Source organism: Anguilla anguilla, chromosome 6 (genome assembly GCF_013347855.1).
Source record: "Anguilla anguilla isolate fAngAng1 chromosome 6, fAngAng1.pri, whole genome shotgun sequence".
Lineage (NCBI taxonomy): Eukaryota > Metazoa > Chordata > Actinopteri > Anguilliformes > Anguillidae > Anguilla > Anguilla anguilla.
In genome coordinates this window covers 50,606,580-50,624,638 of record NC_049206.1, presented here as the reverse complement: position 1 = coordinate 50,624,638, position 18,059 = coordinate 50,606,580, and the positions used below count along the sequence as shown (strand labels likewise).

Below are 18,059 nucleotides of genomic sequence, written 5' to 3'. Positions count from 1 at the left end.
AATAAGTGACAGTGATGACATTTTTTTGCTGGAAGAATTTCATGGGGTCTCTGAAAGTTTGGATGTTTACTAAATCAGGTATAATTAAATAAAAAAATAAGAAAGGCAATACAAGGTATCAATTATTCTTATTGGATTTGATAATTATCATTTCAGTATATCACTCAGGTGTTCACAAATCCTTCCTATGACATTTGCTTGGTATCTCATATTGCAGCCAGCATGCAGGAGGCAGATCTCAGTGCAGCCTTGGTAGCCACACCCACATCACTGATCATGTGATCATGTGTAAGCCATACTCTGTGTGCGGTGACTGACAGGGGTATGTAATTGGCTCATCTGAAAATGTTTAATTTACCCAGTAAGAGACTGGTTTAAAGCCATCAGTGGTTTGAATAGCTAAAATGGTAATGAGAATCCATGGATACTGCAGGTGCATCATGGGAGAGTCACAGCTACGCTTTGTTGGATGGCATGGTAACTATATAACAGAACATCCCTACTGATGCTGCACATTACCACAAGACACCTGCTGAGGGAAGTCTTGGGAAAGCCTACGGGCCACCGTAGAAGCCTTTTTTAGAAAAGGAACTTTTAACACTGATTTGTAAAACTTTTTGCCACAAAGGACTTGTGAGGTGAGAGGAAGAATTTTAAAACTAAGAAATGCATTTGAGAAGTAAATAATAATTAATAATACTATGAATTAACTTATATATATTCATCAACAGTTACTGATTTAAGCTAAATCCTTTTAACTTGCAATGCAGATATCATGAATATAATAACACATTGTGTTTGCTTCCCTGCTCTGTGGTAATCTGCTTTATATTTTATACTTTGTTCACTGAATACGTGTATCACTTTTTAATCAAATCAGAAACACAACAGAGATAATACACAATCAAAGATAATACAATATAAAATTTGATATACAGTATGTGGTCCAGTACTTTGGATTTGAATATGAGGTACAAACTGTCAGCTTTAATTTAAGGGTATTTACAGTACATCCATATCCAGTGATCAATGCACAGATTACAGGCTTTTTTATAAACAGTGCCCCCATTTTAGGGGGCCAAATATGATTGGACAAATGTTTCAAACTTAATTTGAAATAAAGTTTGCATATTTAGTACTTGGTTGTAAGTCTTAAGCATTCAATGATCGCCTGAAGTGTGGAATGACATCATCAGATTCTGGGTATTTTCTCTGGCGATGCTCTGCTAGGCCTGTACTGCCGCACATCCTCAGTTACTGTTTTTTTGGGGGGATATCTGCTTTCAGTCTTGCCTTCAGCAAGTGAAACATGTTGGATTCAGGTTGGGTGATTGACTTAGCAACTCCAAATGCAAATTCCACACCTAGGATCAACTCTAGACTTTTTGTTAGTTTTCTTGTGCACAAACTAATGATGCAACAACACACAGCTGGCCAAGAAACTGCTCAACAGCCAATTTTCCAAAATGGGTGGGATAGTGTATAAAAAGGACTGTTACTCCTACATGTTTCACCTGATATGGATGTAAAAACCCAAAAATAAAATCTGACAGTCTGCACTTTAACTTTATATTTGTTGTTTCATTTCAAATCCAGAATGCTGGAGTACAGAGCCAGTATAGTTTTTTATTGCTATAAATGCTTGCTGCTCAATTGTGTGTTTTTCTCCTTTTCTCTTCTAATAGGTGTATCCATTGCAAGGATTTATGTCATCTGTTACATTAAATAATGAATTTCAGTCAACCTGGAATGAGTGAACATTCAGACTTCTGTTATGCGTCTGTGAATACATCTTGCCCAAAGACCACCTACCCAACAGCGATACGGATTCCACTGTATATATTCTTCCTGACCATCATTATTCTAACCATGTGTGGAAACCTCCTTGTCATCATTTCCATCGCTCATTTCAAACAGCTGCACACTCCAACCAACTGCCTTGTCCTCTCTCTGGCAGTGACTGACTTCCTTCTAGCAGTAGTCATCATGCCTCCTAGCATGGTGCGCACAATTGAGACATGCTGGTACTTGGGAGATGTGGCCTGTAAACTCCATTCAAGTACAGATGTAATGCTATCCAATGTGTCCATTTTAAATCTTTCTTTTATTTCTATTGATCGATATTATGCAGTTTGCCAGCCCCTCCACTACCGCACCAAGATCACCAGTGTAACTATTGTGATCATGATCCTGATCAGTTGGAACCTGTCGTTCATAATTGGGTTTGGAATGATATTCATGAAACTGAACATTTTGGGTATTGAAGATTTTTATGATAATAACTTTCATTGTTTTGGAGGCTGTTTCATTTTCCAGAGCAAGACATCAGCAAGCATAGGTTCAGTTCTATCTTTTTACATACCAGGGTTCATTATGATCACTATCTATCAGAAAATTTTCCACATTGCACTGAAGCAAGCCCGCTCAATCCACCGCACTGCATGTCAGCAGGTACCATCTGGAAACAGCACATCTTTAAGCAACATGGAGCGAAAGGCTACAAAGACTCTGGCCATTGTTCTGGGGGTATTCCTGTCATGCTGGTCACCCTTTTTTGTATGTAACACAATTGATCCAATCATTAATTATTCTGTTCCACCTGGTTTGTTTGACGCACTTGTCTGGATTGGCTATTTAAACTCAACAAGTAATCCTATTGTTTATGCTTTCTTTTACAGTTGGTTTAGAAAAGCATTCAAAATGATCATTTCTGGCAAAATATTTCAAGCTCATTCCTCAAGAGCAAAACTGTCCACAGAATGACAAGCTCCTGCATTGACTTTAATTTGAATATTTCAACTTGACTTCAATAATTAATTAAATAATGGGAAGTGAAGGAGATGCAGATTTATAGCATCATTTAAAAAGTATAGCTCTTACATTTATAAATATGCAAAAGCAGTGTTTCAGTTAAAAATGAAATTATGAGAAGCAATATTAGAGTTCTGTAACAGACCTACTTTCAGTGGTAAAGAAACACAAAAAGTTCACACTTGCTTCATTAAGGTTTTACCATTATACAAGTGTAAGGTTTTACATGCAATAGTGAAAGAATTAGGCAAAAAGAAACTGCAGCTTATGAGACCTATACAGAATGTACCTGGGTGTCATGTTTTGTGCAAGCTACATTTCAATTGGAAAATTTGGAGATTTGGAGACTGAGATGTGGAAACTGTAATGAGTTTCCTCAATGAATTACCAAGGATTCTGAAGCTGTGTCTGATAAATCTGCTATGCTGAATTGCTTTAATGTGTGCTTCATTGCATCTGGCTCTATAATTCGATTCTGTGTCTCCCTCTTCTGTGCATCCTATAACTTGTGCTGACAGTCTGGTTTGTACTGATCTGACCTTCTGACTTCATCTGTCACCTTGGTACATAAAGCCCTAAAAACAGATCCTAGAAAACCGGCTGGCCCTGATAACTTAGAACCTGGCTTTCTAAAGTTACCTGCCTATTTCATTGTACAAACAATGGCTTGTCTTTTTAGTCACACCTTCGTCTCAAATGAATTCTCCAGAATTTGGAAAACTGCTTACACCCCCCCCCCCCCCCCCCCTACCCCTTAATAACATGAGTATGGTGTTTAATCAATGCCATACTTTATAGGTTTGAAAAAAGTTTTGAAACTGTGAAAATGTTCTAGAACTGAAACCGATTAGAAAAAGTTTGACCCTCATTGCCCACCTGTTCTAGTTTCTCGACAGATAGGGGCAATAACGTTGCAAATGATGATAACATTCCCTACATGCCTTATTTTTAGGCATTCACTTATTCATTTGATACCCCTTATCTCTGTTCTTTGACTGCTCTCCATCATGACATCATGAATTCAAAAAGGCACTGTGCAATTCTGAATAAGCAAAATGACTTGACATACAGTACAAGGTAGCTCTGGTCTACACTACTACAACACAAACGCCAAACTCAACACATGCCTTATAGCACTCAGAGTACTAAACAAAAGCCCAATGGAGGCAGCCTAGCAGACTATTATTTCACTTCTCCTTTGAAATGGCATTGTTCTTAATTATATAATGCAAACAAATCAAAGAAATTAAAATGTGGATAATTTGTAATTGATATTAAACAATTCAATGATGTAAGACCTCACTGCCAAAGTCTTTACATGTATGTCAGCAACAACAAATCATTGACTGGAACGTACTGATTATTTTTTAAAGATTTGGATTTCCCAGCACTACTGACTATAATTTTATCACTCTGCTGCCTATCTGGCCAGTTCTCCCTTGCCAAAAGGATTCTCTGATCTCATTGGGACTAATCAGGATAAATAAAAGTAAAATAAATATTAAAAACAAAAATAAATAAAAAACATTCCTGTAATTAATGAATACACTTTATTCACAAAAAATGCTTGTTTATTCATTTGATTGCAATTACACTTCTATGGATATACTGCTTGTGAGAATTAAATCTCACAGGAAAGTTGCTGCTTCTAGTAGGTTTAACACTGGATAACTTGGGACTATACTTGTATCTTTAGCATGTAGTAGGCCTGAAGGGTGTTCAACACTTTAACTGCATAGGTTTGTCATGAAAGTTGAGTTTTTATATAATTTAGTACACATTTTTTCAGATTTGTTTCATGGAGCTTCTAATGAGGAAGCGCTTAAGCAGACAGTGGTTTGAGTAGCAACAACAGAAGGGAAAATCCATGCTTGCTCTCAGTGCTCAGGGGATAACAGCACCTTGAGTGTGTCACCGTAAAGTTTTGAGGGACAGTGAGCAAGCTATATAACAGAAGCATCTCTACTGATGCTACACATTGCCACTGGACATCTGTCAGAAGCCTTGCGAGAGTCATAGTTTCTTTCAGTGGCTCAGAATATTTACTTAATGTATATTTATCTACATTCAAATTAATGTATTATACGTTGTTTTTTTTTTCAATTAAAAATATAAATATATAACTTTTTTATTTTTTTTTTTACACCAAAACTGACTTACGAGGTGAGAGCTGGAATTGTAACTGGATAAAATACATTTCAAAGAATGCGGCAGTTCAGATGATGTTAAATGTGATCCATGTTTCTGCTATGAATGCTTGGTAAGGTAAATGTTTTTCTTTTGCTTCTTTGTTCTTCCAAAAAGTGTGCCAGTGGTGAACTGTTATACCTGACAACATAATACAATGAATATCAGTCAACCCGGAATGAGTGAACATTCAGACTTCTGTTACGAGTCCTTGAATGGATCTTGCCCAAAATTCACCTACCCAACAGTGATACGGATTCCACTGTATATTTTTTTCATGATCATCATTGTTCTAACCATGTGTGGAAACCTCCTTGTCATTATTTCCATCGCTCATTTCAAACAGCTGCACACTCCAACCAACTACCTCATCCTCTCTCTGGCAGTGACTGACTTCCTTCTGGCAGTAGTCATCATGCCACCTAGCATGGTGCGCACAATTGAGACATGCTGGTACTTTGGAGATGTGGTCTGTAAAATATATTTAAGTACAGATGTAATGCTATCCAATGTGTCCATTTTAAATCTTTCTTTCATTTCCATTGATCGATATTATGCAGTTTGCCAGCCCCTCCACTACAGGACCAAGATCACCACTTGTACTGCAGTGATCATGATCTTGATCAGTTGGAACCTGTCATTTATCATTGGGTTTGGAATGATATTTATGAAACCAAACATTTTGGGTATTGAAGATTTTTACTACAATACCATTCATTGCTTTGGAGGCTGTTTCTTTTTTGTGAGCAAGACATCTGCTATTCTAGCTTCAGTTCTATCTTTTTACATCCCTGGGTTCATTATGCTGGTCATATATAAGAAAATCTTTCATGTTGCCCAGAAGCAAGCCCGTTCTATTCACAGCATTGCCTGTAACAATGTGAACTCTGAAATCAGCAAGATGGAGCAAAAGGCTGCAAAGACTCTAGCGATTGTTTTGGGGGTATACCTGTCATGCTGGGCACCCTTTTTTCTGTGTAACATAATTGATCCAATCATTAATTATTCCATTCCTCCTGCTTTATATGACTCGCTTATCTGGATTTGCTATTTGAATTCAACTTGTAATCCTTTTGTTTATTCTTTCTTTTACATTTGGTTTAGGAAAGCTTTCAAAATGATCATTTTTGGCAATATATTTCAAGCGCATTCCTCAAGAACAAAATTGTCCACAGACTGAAATCTCTTGCTTTATCTCTGACTTCGACTTCAATAAAAGTCTTGGAAAAGAAATACAAATGAAATTATAGAAACTGAATGATAAGACTTTACAGCATCATGTTAGCACTTACATTTTATAAATATGCAAAATAAAATAACAGTTAAGAATGAAATCATGAGTAGAAATAAAATTAGAAAAGTTTGCAATTTAATAGTATCACTGAACTTGTAGTACTAAATTTAATACAAGAGACCAGTTTTCCAAGATAAATAAATGTGAACGTTCACAATTGCTTAATTAGGGCCAGATCCTGGTTTGCAATATGTGGTGTAGCCATACACACGTCACATTCATTGTTGAACAAAAATAAAAATTTGCTCTCACTTCTCTCCCTTTTTCAACAAAATAATACAACTGAATAGAATGTGTCAGGAGACTGCCCTCGCCTCAAAGGCATCAGAGCTGCCCAATAGCGATGAATCTGGAATGGACTCTCCATTTTCTAAAATCCAATCAGCACTCATTGGTCATACAGTCCAGCAAACACAGTTCTCTTAAGGGTTTTTTCCCCCCCTCTTGTCTTCAACCTTTTTTTCTGACCAGAACAGACTCCAAGGCCCTGGAACAAACTGGGCCTGTCCTTGTGATGAGACCCTAACGACAGGTGTTTTCAACTAGGCTGGGACTTGACTCGTCACTCTGTCACTTGTGATGAAAGATTCAGAGTAAACATGAGGTCAAGACATGGTGAAAAATCCAACCCAGCAGGCCTTTGGCTACAAAGCCAGGAGGAAGGTCTGACCCGTCCCTTATTTTAAAAATCATGTGTTCAGAAACCATGTGTCCAAAAACCACATGTGAACACCCAACATGTAAAGAGTACATAAAAATAATCCCACTTGTAAGATGAGAGCAGGAAAAAAGAACCTATGCTATTTAAATACACAATTTTAATTACCTGGAAGTGACATACTAACTTCCACAAGCCTCACACCACTGTCACCCAATAAGTGACAGTGATGACATTTTTTTGCTGGAAGAATTTCATGGGGTCTCTGAAAGTTTGGATGTTTACTAAATCAGGTATAATTAAATAAAAAAATAAGAAAGGCAATACAAGGTATCAATTATTCTTATTGGATTTGATAATTATCATTTCAGTATATCACTCAGGTGTTCACAAATCCTTCCTATGACATTTGCTTGGTATCTCATATTGCAGCCAGCATGCAGGAGGCAGATCTCAGTGCAGCCTTGGTAGCCACACCCACATCACTGATCATGTGATCATGTGTAAGCCATACTCTGTGTGCGGTGACTGACAGGGGTATGTAATTGGCTCATCTGAAAATGATTAATTTACCCAGTAAGAGACTGGTTTAAAGCCATCAGTGGTTTGAATAGCTAAAATGGTAATGAGAATCCATGGATACTGCAGGTGCATCATGGGAGAGTCACAGCTACGCTTTGTTGGATGGCATGGTAACTATATAACAGAACATCCCTACTGATGCTGCACATTACCACAAGACACCTGCTGAGGGAAGTCTTGGGAAAGCCTACGGGCCACCGTAGAAGCCTTTTTTAGAAAAGGAACTTTTAACACTGATTTGTAAAACTTTTTGCCACAAAGGACTTGTGAGGTGAGAGGAAGAATTTTAAAACTAAGAAATGCATTTTAGAAGTAAATAATAATTAATAATACTATGAATGAACTTATATATATTCATCAACAGTTACTGATTTAAGCTAAATCCTTTTAACTTGCAATGCAGATATCATGAATATAATAACACATTGTGTTTGCTTCCCTGCTCTGCGGTAATCTGCTTTATATTTTATACTTTGTTCACTGAATACGTGTATCACTTTTTAATCAAATCAGAAACACAACAGAGATAATACACAATCAAAGATAATACAATATAAAATTTGATATACAGTATGTGGTCCAGTACTTTGGATTTGAATATGAGGTACAAACTGTCAGCTTTAATTTAAGGGTATTTACAGTACATCCATATCCAGTGATCAATGCACAGATTACAGGCCTTTTTATAAACAGTGCCCCCATTTTAGGGGGCCAAATATGATTGGACAAATGTTTCAAACTTAATTTGAAATAAAGTTTGCATATTTAGTACTTGGTTGTAAATCTTAAGCATTCAATGATCGCCTGAAGTCTGGAATGACATCATCAGATTCTGGGTATTTTCTCTGGCGATGCTCTGCTAGGCCTGTACTGCCGCACATCCTCAGTTACTGTTTTTTTGGGGGGATATCTGCTTTCAGTCTTGCCTTCAGCAAGTGAAACATGTTGGATTCAGGTTGGGTGATTGACTTAGCAACTCCAAATGCAAATTCCGCACCTAGGATCAACTCTAGACTTTTTGTTAGTTTTCTTGTGCATAAACTAATGATGCAACAACACACAGCTGGCCAAGAAACTGCTCAACAGCCAATTTTCCAAAATGGGTGGGATAGTGTATAAAAAGGACTGTTACTCCTACATGTTTCACCTGATATGGATGTAAAAACCCAAAAATAAAATCTGACAGTCTGCACTTTAACTTTATATTTGTTGTTTCATTTCAAATCCAGAATGCTGGAGTACAGAGCCAGTATAGTTTTTTATTGCTATAAATGCTTGCTGCTCAATTGTGTGTTTTTCTCCTTTTCTCTTCTAATAGGTGTATCCATCGCAAGGATTTATGTCATCTGTTACATTAAATAATGAATTTCAGTCAACCTGGAATGAGTGAACATTCAGACTTCTGTTATGCGTCTGTGAATACATCTTGCCCAAAGACCACCTACCCAACAGCGATACGGATTCCACTGTATATATTCTTCCTGACCATCATTATTCTAACCATGTGTGGAAACCTCCTTGTCATCATTTCCATCGCTCATTTCAAACAGCTGCACACTCCAACCAACTGCCTTGTCCTCTCTCTGGCAGTGACTGACTTCCTTCTAGCAGTAGTCATCATGCCTCCTAGCATGGTGCGCACGATTGAGACGTGCTGGTACTTGGGAGATGTGGCCTGTAAACTCCACTCAAGTACAGATGTAATGCTGTCCAATGTGTCCATTTTGAATCTTTCTTTCATTTCAATTGATCGATATTATGCAGTTTGCCAACCCCTCCACTACCGCACCAAGATCACCAGTGTTACTATAGTGATCATGATCCTGATCATTTGGAACCTGCCATTCATCATTGGGTTTGGGATGATCTTCATGAACCTGCATATTTTGGGTGTCGAAGATTTTTACTACAAAAACTTTCACTGTTTTGGAGGCTGTTTCATTTTCCAGAGTAAAGCAGCTGGTCTCATAGGTTCAGTTCTGTCTTTTTACATACCAGGGTTCATTATGGTTAACATCTATCGGAAAATCTTCCACATTGCACTGAAGCAAGCCCGCTCAATTCAAAGCACTGCATGTCAGCAGATACAATCTGGAAACAGCACATCTTCAAGCAACATGGAGCGAAAGGCTACAAAGACTCTGGCCATTGTTATGGGGGTATTCCTGTCATGCTGGTCACCCTTTTTTATATGTAACATAATTGATCCAATCATTAATTATTCTATTCCACCTGTTTTGTTTGATGCATTTGTCTGGGTTGGCTACTTCAATTCAACAAGTAATCCTATTGTTTATGCTTTCTTTTACAGTTGGTTTAGGAAAGCCTTCAAAATGATAATTTCTGGCAAAATATTTCAAGCTCATTCCTCAAGAATAAAACTGTCCACAGACTGAAAATCTCCAGCTTTGACTTAACGCTAAATGAAATTCATGTAATTGAAATGCAAATTATACAAACTAAATGAGATACAGAATTTACACTATAATTTTTACAAATATATATACATACATATATTCAGTATATATATATATATAAATACACACACACCTGGGTGACAAATTAAAGGAAAAACCTGATTAAATGAGTGGTGAAACATAACGAATGCAGATGGTTCCATACAGGTGTACCACATGACACAATTAAGAAATTATCAAGCCTATCATGCTTTGTGGTATGTATAAAAATGCTGAGCAGGCCTAGTTGTCCTCAATTTTGAATCAAGATGCCAAGAGGAAAAGATTTAAGTGAGTTAAGTGAGAAAGAGGGTTCAGAAGTGTATTTTCAAAGGTATATTTTATTTCCATTAGAAGAGCAGGTTACAACATGTGATTCTTGAGATTATACCAGAGACTCATGTCCCCCTACAGGGGACAAAAATGCATTGCTGGGTCTTAGAATGGTATGGCTGCGCAGACTTGTATGTTAGAACTCTGCTTCACCACACCTGGCCTTAATTCAAGCCCAGCCTTTATTGACACAGAGTGCTCCCTGGCTATAATTAGAGATCCAACCACTATTTGAGATCTGTTTTTTTTTTTTTTTTTTTTTGTGCAACATCACAAGAAACTTGCGTAATTTTATCATGAAAACATTATTTACTCTTGGCCCATTGCAATGACTTTATTTTAGATTGTGTTAAGTTGTCAGATTACATTTGCTCCCCTAAAATGGGGGGACTATGTATAAAAAGGGCTGTTGTGTGATTATTGCAGCCAGATGTGGCGGTTTCAGACTCTCAGGAACCATTGCCCTCCTGGTATTTTAAGGCACTACAGTCTCTAGTGTTTGGAAAGAATGCTGCGATAAACGAAAAACATCCAATGAGCAGTAGTTCTATGGGTAAAAACACCTTGTTAATGAGAGAGGTCAGAGGAGAATGGACAGACTCGTTCAAGTTAACAGAAAGGTTACTGATGCTCGTATAGCAGCTTTTCATGCTCCACTCTGTGCTTAATGTCATTGAGGATTGGTCTTTGTCTATATTCATTTCAAAGGCTAGACATTAACGTTTTGGCTCACCAGCCACTGTGGCTTGTCACTAGCCACTCAGCATTTTAACTGTGTAGTGCAAAATGGGATTGCATTCATCTTAGCCATATTGTTGGACCCAGGCAAGCGAGACAAACATGAAAACATTATTAACATAAAAAAATAAGGAAAAACCTTCCCTACGCTCTTAAAGTTTGCTCAAACTTTAAAACTTTTTCATGCAGTCAAACAGTGTATCATGGGTAATCAAAATGCATGCATGAGGTACGATTTAAGAAAAAAGAAATATGAAAGAAAGCCGAAAGTGAATCATTCCAAATTAGGCTGGGAATATGATATACACAACCCTTTTTGGGCACCAAACTTCTAATAAAAAAATTATATGAAAATCTTTCCAATGACATTCACTTGGTTGTTCATATTACAACATGCATTTAAAAGGTTAGCAAATCTCAGTGCAGCCTTGGTAGCCGCACCAAAAACATGTGGACACGTGAACTAAGCCATACTGTGCCAGCAGTGACTGACAGGGGGTGAGCCTGAGTCATTGGCTCATCTGAAAATGATTTACTCAGTACAGTACTGCTTTAAAGCCATCAATGATTTGAGTAGCCAAAATGACGTAAAGGGATAATCTCAGGATACTGCAGTTGCATCATGGGAGAGCCACAGCTGAGCTTTGTGCGACTGTGTGTACAGTAAACTAGCATGAAAGAGAGGTACAAAAGAGAACCATCCCTACTGATGCTGAACATTGCCATAAGACATCTGAAGGAAGTCCTGGGAAAGCCTTAATCAGACTACAAACTGACAATATTTGTATTGATTCGTGAATTTTCTTATAACACTGACCTGTATAACATGCAGTGGAGACTTTTTTTATTACCACAACTGAGGTGAGAGGAAGAATTTATAAACGAAGAAATACATTTCTAAGAAGAAAACTTCTGTTCGAATGAAGCAATACATATTAATAAATAGAGATTAATTTAAGCCAAGTCATTTTTAAGTAGAGTACAGATAACATTAATAATTATTTTATGTTTGCTTGCCTGGTAACCCTGTTTATTTTTATTCTCTGTGTATCATTTTCTATACATTTTTGCTGCAAAGATGTATATTTTTATTCTTTTTTTCTCCAACAGGTGTATCCATTTAAAAAAAAGTATTTCTGGCCACATGAAATAATGAATTTCAGTCAACCCGGAATGAGTGAACATTCAGACTTCTGTTACGAGTCTTTGAATGGATCTTGCCCGAAATTCACCTATCCAACAGTGATACGGATTCCATTGTATATTTTCTTCATGACCATCATTGTTTTAACCATTTGTGGAAACCTCCTTGTCATCATTTCCATCGCTCACTTCAAACAGCTGCACACTCCAACCAACTGCCTTGTCCTCTCTCTGGCAGTGACTGACTTCCTTCTGGCAGTAGTCATCATGCCACCTAGCATGGTGCGAACGATTGAGACGTGCTGGTACTTTGGAGATGTGGTCTGCAAACTCCATTCAAGTACGGATGTAATGCTATCCAATGTGTCCATTTTAAATCTTTCTTTTATTTCTATTGATCGATATTATGCAGTTTGCCAGCCCCTCCACTACAGGACCAAGATCACAAGTGTTACTATAGTGATCATGATCCTGATCAGTTGGAACCTGTCGTTCATAATTGGGTTTGGAATGATATTTATGAAACTGAACATTTTGGGTATTGAAGATTTTTACGATAATAACTTTCATTGTTTTGGAGGCTGTTTCATTTTCCAGAGCAAGACATCAGCAATAATAGCTTCAGTTCTATCTTTTTACATACCAGGGTTCATTATGATCAGTATCTATCAGAAAATTTTCCACATTGCACTGAAGCAAGCACGCTCAATTCACAGCACTGCATGTCAGCAGATACAAACTGGAAACAGCACATCTATAAGCAAGATGGAGCGAAAGGCTACAAAGACTCTGGCCATTGTTCTGGGTGTATTTTTGTCATGCTGGTCACCCTTTTTTGTATGTAACATAATTGATCCAATCATTAATTATTCTGTTCCACCTGGTTTGTTTGACGCACTTGTCTGGATTGGCTATTTAAACTCAACAAGTAATCCTATTGTTTATGCTTTCTTTTACAGTTGGTTTAGAAAAGCATTCAAAATGATCATTTCTGGCAAAATATTTCAAGCTCATTCCTCAAGGGCAAAACTGTCCACAGAATGACAAGCTCCTGCATTGACTTTAATTTGAATATTTCAACTTGACTTCAATAATTAATTAAATAATGGGAAGTGAAGGAGATGCAGATGTATAGCATCATTTAAAAAGTATAGCTCTTACATTTATAAATATGCAAAAACAGTGTTTCATTTAAAAATGAAATTATGAGAAGCAATATTAGAGTTCTGTAACAGACCTACTTTCAGTGGTAAAGAAACACAAAAAGTTCACACTTGCTTCATTAAGGTTTTACCATTATACAAGTGTAAGGTTTTACATGCAATAGTGAAAGAATTAGGCAAAAAGAAACTGCAGCTTATGAGACCTATACAGAATGTACCTGGGTGTCATGTTTTGTGCAAGCTACATTTCAATTGGAAAATTTGGAGATTTGGAGACTGAGATGTGGAAACTGTAATGAGTTTCCTCCATGAATTACCAAGGATTCTGAAGCTGTGTGATAAATCTGCTATGCTGAATTGCTTTAATGTGTGCTTCATTGCATCTGGCTCTATAATTCGATTCTGTGTCTCCCTCTCCTGTGCATCCTACAACTTGTGCTGACAGTCTGGTTTGTACTGATCTGACCTTCTGACTTCATCTGTCACCTTGGTACATAAAGCCCTAAAAAACAGATCCTAGAAAACCGGCTGGCCCTGATAACTTAGAACCTGGCTTTCTAAAGTTACCTGCCTATTTCATTGTACAAACAATGGCTTGTCTTTTTAATCACACCTTGGTCTCAAATGAATTCTCCAGAATTTGGAAAACTGCTTACACCCCCCCCCCCACCCCTTAATAACATGAGTATGGTGTTTAATCAATGCCATACTTTGTAGGTTTGAAAAAAGTTTTGAAACTGTGAAAATGTTCTAGAACTGAAACCGATTAGAAAAAGTTTGACCCTCATTGCCCACCTGTTCTAGTTTCTCGACAGATAGGGGCAATAACGTTGCAAATGATGATCACATTCCCTACATGCCTTATTTTTAGGCATTCACTTATTCATTTGATACCCCTTACCTCTGTTCTTTGACTGCTCTCCATCATGACATCATGAATTCAAAAAGGCACTGTGCAATTCTGAATAAGCAAAATGACTTGACATACAGTACAAGGTAGCTCTGTTCTACACTACTACAACACAAACGCCAAACACAACACATGCCTTATAGCACTCAGAGTACTAAACAAAAGCCCAATGGAGGCAGCCTAGCAGGCTATTATTTCACTTCTCCTTTGAAATGGCATTGTTCTTAATTATATAATGCAAACAAATCAAAGAAATTAAAATGTGGCTAATTTGTAATTGATATTAAACAATTCAATGATGTAAGACCTCACTGCCAAAGTCTTTACATGTATGTCAGCAACAACAAATCATTGACTGGAACGTACTGATTATTTTTTAAAGATTTGGATTTCCCAGCACTACTGACTATAATTTTATCACTCTGCTGCCTATCTGGCCAGTTCTCCCTTGCCAAAAAGATTCTCTGATCTCATTGGGACTAATCAGGATAAATAAAAGTAAAATAAATATTAAAAATAAAAATAAATAAAAAACATTCCTGTAATTAATGAATACACTTTATTCACAAAAAATGCTTGTTTATTCATTTGATTGCAATTACACTTCTATGGATATACTGCTTGTGAGAATTAAATCTCACAGGAAAGTTGCTGCTTCTAGTAGGTTTAACACTGGATAACTTGGGACTATACTTGTATCTTTAGCATGTAGTAGGCCTGAAGGGTGTTCAACACTTTAACTGCATAGGTTTGTCATGAAAGTTGAGTTTTTATATAATTTAGTACACATTTTTTCAGATTTTTTTCATGGAGCTTCTAATGAGGAAGCGCTTAAGCAGTCAGCGGTTTGAGTAGCAACAACAGAAGGGAAAATCCATGCTTGCTCTCAGTGCTCAGGGGATAACAGCACCTTGAGTGTGTCACCTCAAAGCTTTGTGGGACACTGAGCAAGCTATATAACAGAAGCATCTCTACTGATGCTACACATTGCCACTGGACATCTGTCAGAAGCCTTGCGAGAGTCATAGTTTCTTTCAGTGGCTCAGAATATTTACTTAATGTATATTTATCTACATTCAAATTAATGTATTATACGTTGTTGTTTTTTTCAATTAAAAATATAAATATATAACTTTTTTATTTTTATTTTTTACACCAAAACTGACTTACGAGGTGAGAGCTGGAATTGTAACTGGATAAAATACATTTCAAAGAATGCGGCAGTTCAGATGATGTTAAATGTGATCCATGTTTCTGCTATGAATGCTTGGTAAGGTAAATGTTTTTCTTTTGCTTCTTTGTTCTTCCAAAAAGTGTGCCAGTGGTGAACTGTTATACCTGACAACATAATACAATGAATATCAGTCAACCCGGAATGAGTGAACATTCAGACTTCTGTTACGAGTCCTTGAATGGATCTTGCCCAAAATTCACCTACCCAACAGTGAAACGGATTCCATTGTATATTTTTTTCTTGACCATCATTGTTCTAACCATGTGTGGAAACCTCCTGGTCATCATTTCCATCGCTCACTTCAAACAGCTGCACACTCCAACCAACTACCTCATCCTTTCTCTGGCAGTGACTGACTTCCTTCTGGCAGTAGTCATTATGCCTCCTAGCATGGTGCGAACGATTGAGACATGCTGGTATTTGGGAGATGTGATCTGTAAAATACACACAAGTACGGATGTAATGCTGTCCAATGCATCCATTTTGAATCTTTCTTTCATTTCCATTGATCGGTATTATGCAGTTTGCCAGCCCCTCCACTACAAGACCAAGATCACCAGTTTTACTATAGCGATCATGATCCTGATCAGTTGGAACCTGTCGTTCCTCATTGGGTTTGGTACGATATTTATAAAACTGAACATTTTGGTTGTTGAAGATTTGAACTATGATAACGTTCATTGTTTTGGAGGCTGTTTCTTTTTCTTGAGTAAAACATCTGCTATTCTAGCTTCAGTTCTGTCATTTTTTATCCCTGGGTTTGTTATGCTGGTCATATATAAGAAAATCTTCCATGTTGCCCAGAAGCAAGCCCGTTCTATTCACAGCATTGCCTGTAACAATGTGAACTCTGAAAACAGCAAGATGGAGCAAAAGGCTACAAAGACTCTGGCTATCGTTTTGGGGGTATACCTGTCATGCTGGACACCCTTTTTTCTGTGTAACATAATTGATCCAATCATTAATTATTCCATTCCACCTGCTTTATTTGACATGCTTATCTGGGTTTGCTATTTGAATTCAACTTGTAATCCTTTTGTTTATTCTTTCTTTTACAGTTGGTTTAGGAAAGCCTTCAAAATGATCATTTTTGGCAATATATTTCAAGCTCATTCCTCAAGAACAAAATTGTCCACAGACTGAAAACCTCCAGCTTCGACTTTGACTTAAATAAAATTTCTGCAAAAAGAAATGCAAATTAAATAAATGAAACAAAGTGAATAATATGCAGACTTTACAACATCATATTGAAAAGTATAGCACTTTAATAAATACACAAAAAAAACAGTTATGAATGAAATCCTGATTATCAATAAAATGTTAAAAGATTGCACTTTAAAGTTTAATAGCCTGATTGCACTTGCCAGATTTCTGCAGCAAATCAGTTTTCCAGGATAAATAAATGTGAATATTCACATATATTTAATTAGGGTTAGATCATGGTTTTGGATATATGGGGAAGTGTACACACATTGCATTCAATGTTGAGCAAAGTTAAGGATTTGCTCATTTCACAACACAGTGCAATGCTTCATAAGACCACCCTCTTCTCAAAGCTGTGGGAGACAGATAGATGACGAGCAAACACAGTTGCCTGCTTTACCGGAACAGACTCCAAGGCCCCAGATCAAACTGGGCCTGCTCTTGTGATGAGACCACCATAACAGACATTGTCAACTAGGCTGGGACTTGACTCTTCGCTCCTGTCATGAAAGATTCTGGGTAAGCCTAAGGTCAAAACATTGGTTTCAGTGAAAAATCCAAACCAACTGGCCTTTGGCAGGAAAGCCAGGAGGAAAGTTTCTGCTCCACTCAAAGACACTCTCCCACAACACAGCCTTTCCACACCAAAGGATATGACCACTGAACAGTTCAATTCTTCAACAACACTCAGACTGAGTATAATAACCTCAGATTTTGAGAGAATTGAGAGTATTACCTAACTGTAATAATTATCAAAATGCATACGATGTTTTCTATTAATTCTTTTATCTATGTTTATGGTTTGTTAATTGTATAATTATGTATTTATAATAACTGTATTGCACTACAAATTGTGTCATCTCTAAGTGGGCACTACTGATTAAACAACCTCAAATACTAGGTTCCTCTTAAATAATTATTTACTGTCAATGTCAATGGAAGAAAGACTTGAGCTATAAGAATATAGGCTCAGTAAGGTGCTCTGGATAAGACTAAATGTCTAAAAATGAATATTTCTATCATAACCTGCTTTTGAAAATGTGGCTTGCAGGTGTGTGTTGGCTCATTGCTTCATTGGAAATAACGCAGAATGCTCAATGACTTTTGCTAGCCTGTACACAAAGACCAGATTGATTGCTTAGGGATCAGAGGGAAATTTTAGTGATTTCAATACCATTGCTGTAGTATTAGCAGTTGTTTGACTTGTTACGAACAGTTATCGGATTATAACATACCATAATCATCAAGCTGGGGTGTCAATTTCAGCCCGCCTTATGGGAAGAGGATTGCCTTCTTATTTATTTTGTTATCTCTAGTGGCTTTACCGAGGTTCTTTGCAAAGTGCGA

General features: G+C 37.1%; 5 protein-coding genes across 5 annotated transcripts; all 5 read left to right on the top strand.

The window, feature by feature from the left end:
- The first annotated feature begins 547 nt into the window (after positions 1-547).
- Positions 548-3,438, top strand: LOC118230410 (trace amine-associated receptor 1-like). Its single transcript, XM_035423411.1, has 2 exons — positions 548-638; positions 1,686-3,438. The coding sequence occupies exon 2, from the start codon at positions 1,729-1,731 to the stop codon at positions 2,761-2,763; it is 1,035 nt and encodes a 344-aa protein (XP_035279302.1). The 5' UTR covers positions 548-638; positions 1,686-1,728; the 3' UTR covers positions 2,764-3,438.
- A 1,503-nt stretch (positions 3,439-4,941) lies between these two features.
- On the top strand, positions 4,942-6,178 carry LOC118230452 (trace amine-associated receptor 1-like). Its single transcript, XM_035423481.1, has one exon. The coding sequence runs from the start codon at positions 5,156-5,158 to the stop codon at positions 6,176-6,178; it is 1,023 nt and encodes a 340-aa protein (XP_035279372.1). The 5' UTR covers positions 4,942-5,155.
- A 2,700-nt stretch (positions 6,179-8,878) lies between these two features.
- Positions 8,879-9,928, top strand: LOC118229092 (trace amine-associated receptor 1-like). The gene has a single exon (XM_035420779.1). It carries the CDS (start codon positions 8,894-8,896, stop codon positions 9,926-9,928), a length of 1,035 nt encoding a protein of 344 aa, XP_035276670.1. The 5' UTR covers positions 8,879-8,893.
- A 1,612-nt stretch (positions 9,929-11,540) lies between these two features.
- LOC118229091 (trace amine-associated receptor 1-like) lies at positions 11,541-13,681 on the top strand. Its single transcript, XM_035420778.1, has 2 exons — positions 11,541-11,920; positions 12,170-13,681. Exon 2 carries the CDS (start codon positions 12,212-12,214, stop codon positions 13,244-13,246), a length of 1,035 nt encoding a protein of 344 aa, XP_035276669.1. The 5' UTR covers positions 11,541-11,920; positions 12,170-12,211; the 3' UTR covers positions 13,247-13,681.
- A 1,765-nt stretch (positions 13,682-15,446) lies between these two features.
- LOC118229093 (trace amine-associated receptor 1-like) lies at positions 15,447-16,778 on the top strand. The gene has a single exon (XM_035420780.1). It carries the CDS (start codon positions 15,630-15,632, stop codon positions 16,650-16,652), a length of 1,023 nt encoding a protein of 340 aa, XP_035276671.1. The 5' UTR covers positions 15,447-15,629; the 3' UTR covers positions 16,653-16,778.
- Positions 16,779-18,059: the final 1,281 nt, after the last annotated feature.

What these genes read in the sequence shown, in the direction of transcription:
- LOC118230410 (XM_035423411.1), top strand. Translation starts at nt 1,729, where the DNA reads ATGAATTTCAGTCAACCTGGAATGAGTGAACATTCAGACTTCTGTTAT.
- LOC118230452 (XM_035423481.1), top strand. Translation starts at nt 5,156, where the DNA reads ATGAATATCAGTCAACCCGGAATGAGTGAACATTCAGACTTCTGTTAC.
- LOC118229092 (XM_035420779.1), top strand. Translation starts at nt 8,894, where the DNA reads ATGAATTTCAGTCAACCTGGAATGAGTGAACATTCAGACTTCTGTTAT.
- LOC118229091 (XM_035420778.1), top strand. Translation starts at nt 12,212, where the DNA reads ATGAATTTCAGTCAACCCGGAATGAGTGAACATTCAGACTTCTGTTAC.
- LOC118229093 (XM_035420780.1), top strand. Translation starts at nt 15,630, where the DNA reads ATGAATATCAGTCAACCCGGAATGAGTGAACATTCAGACTTCTGTTAC.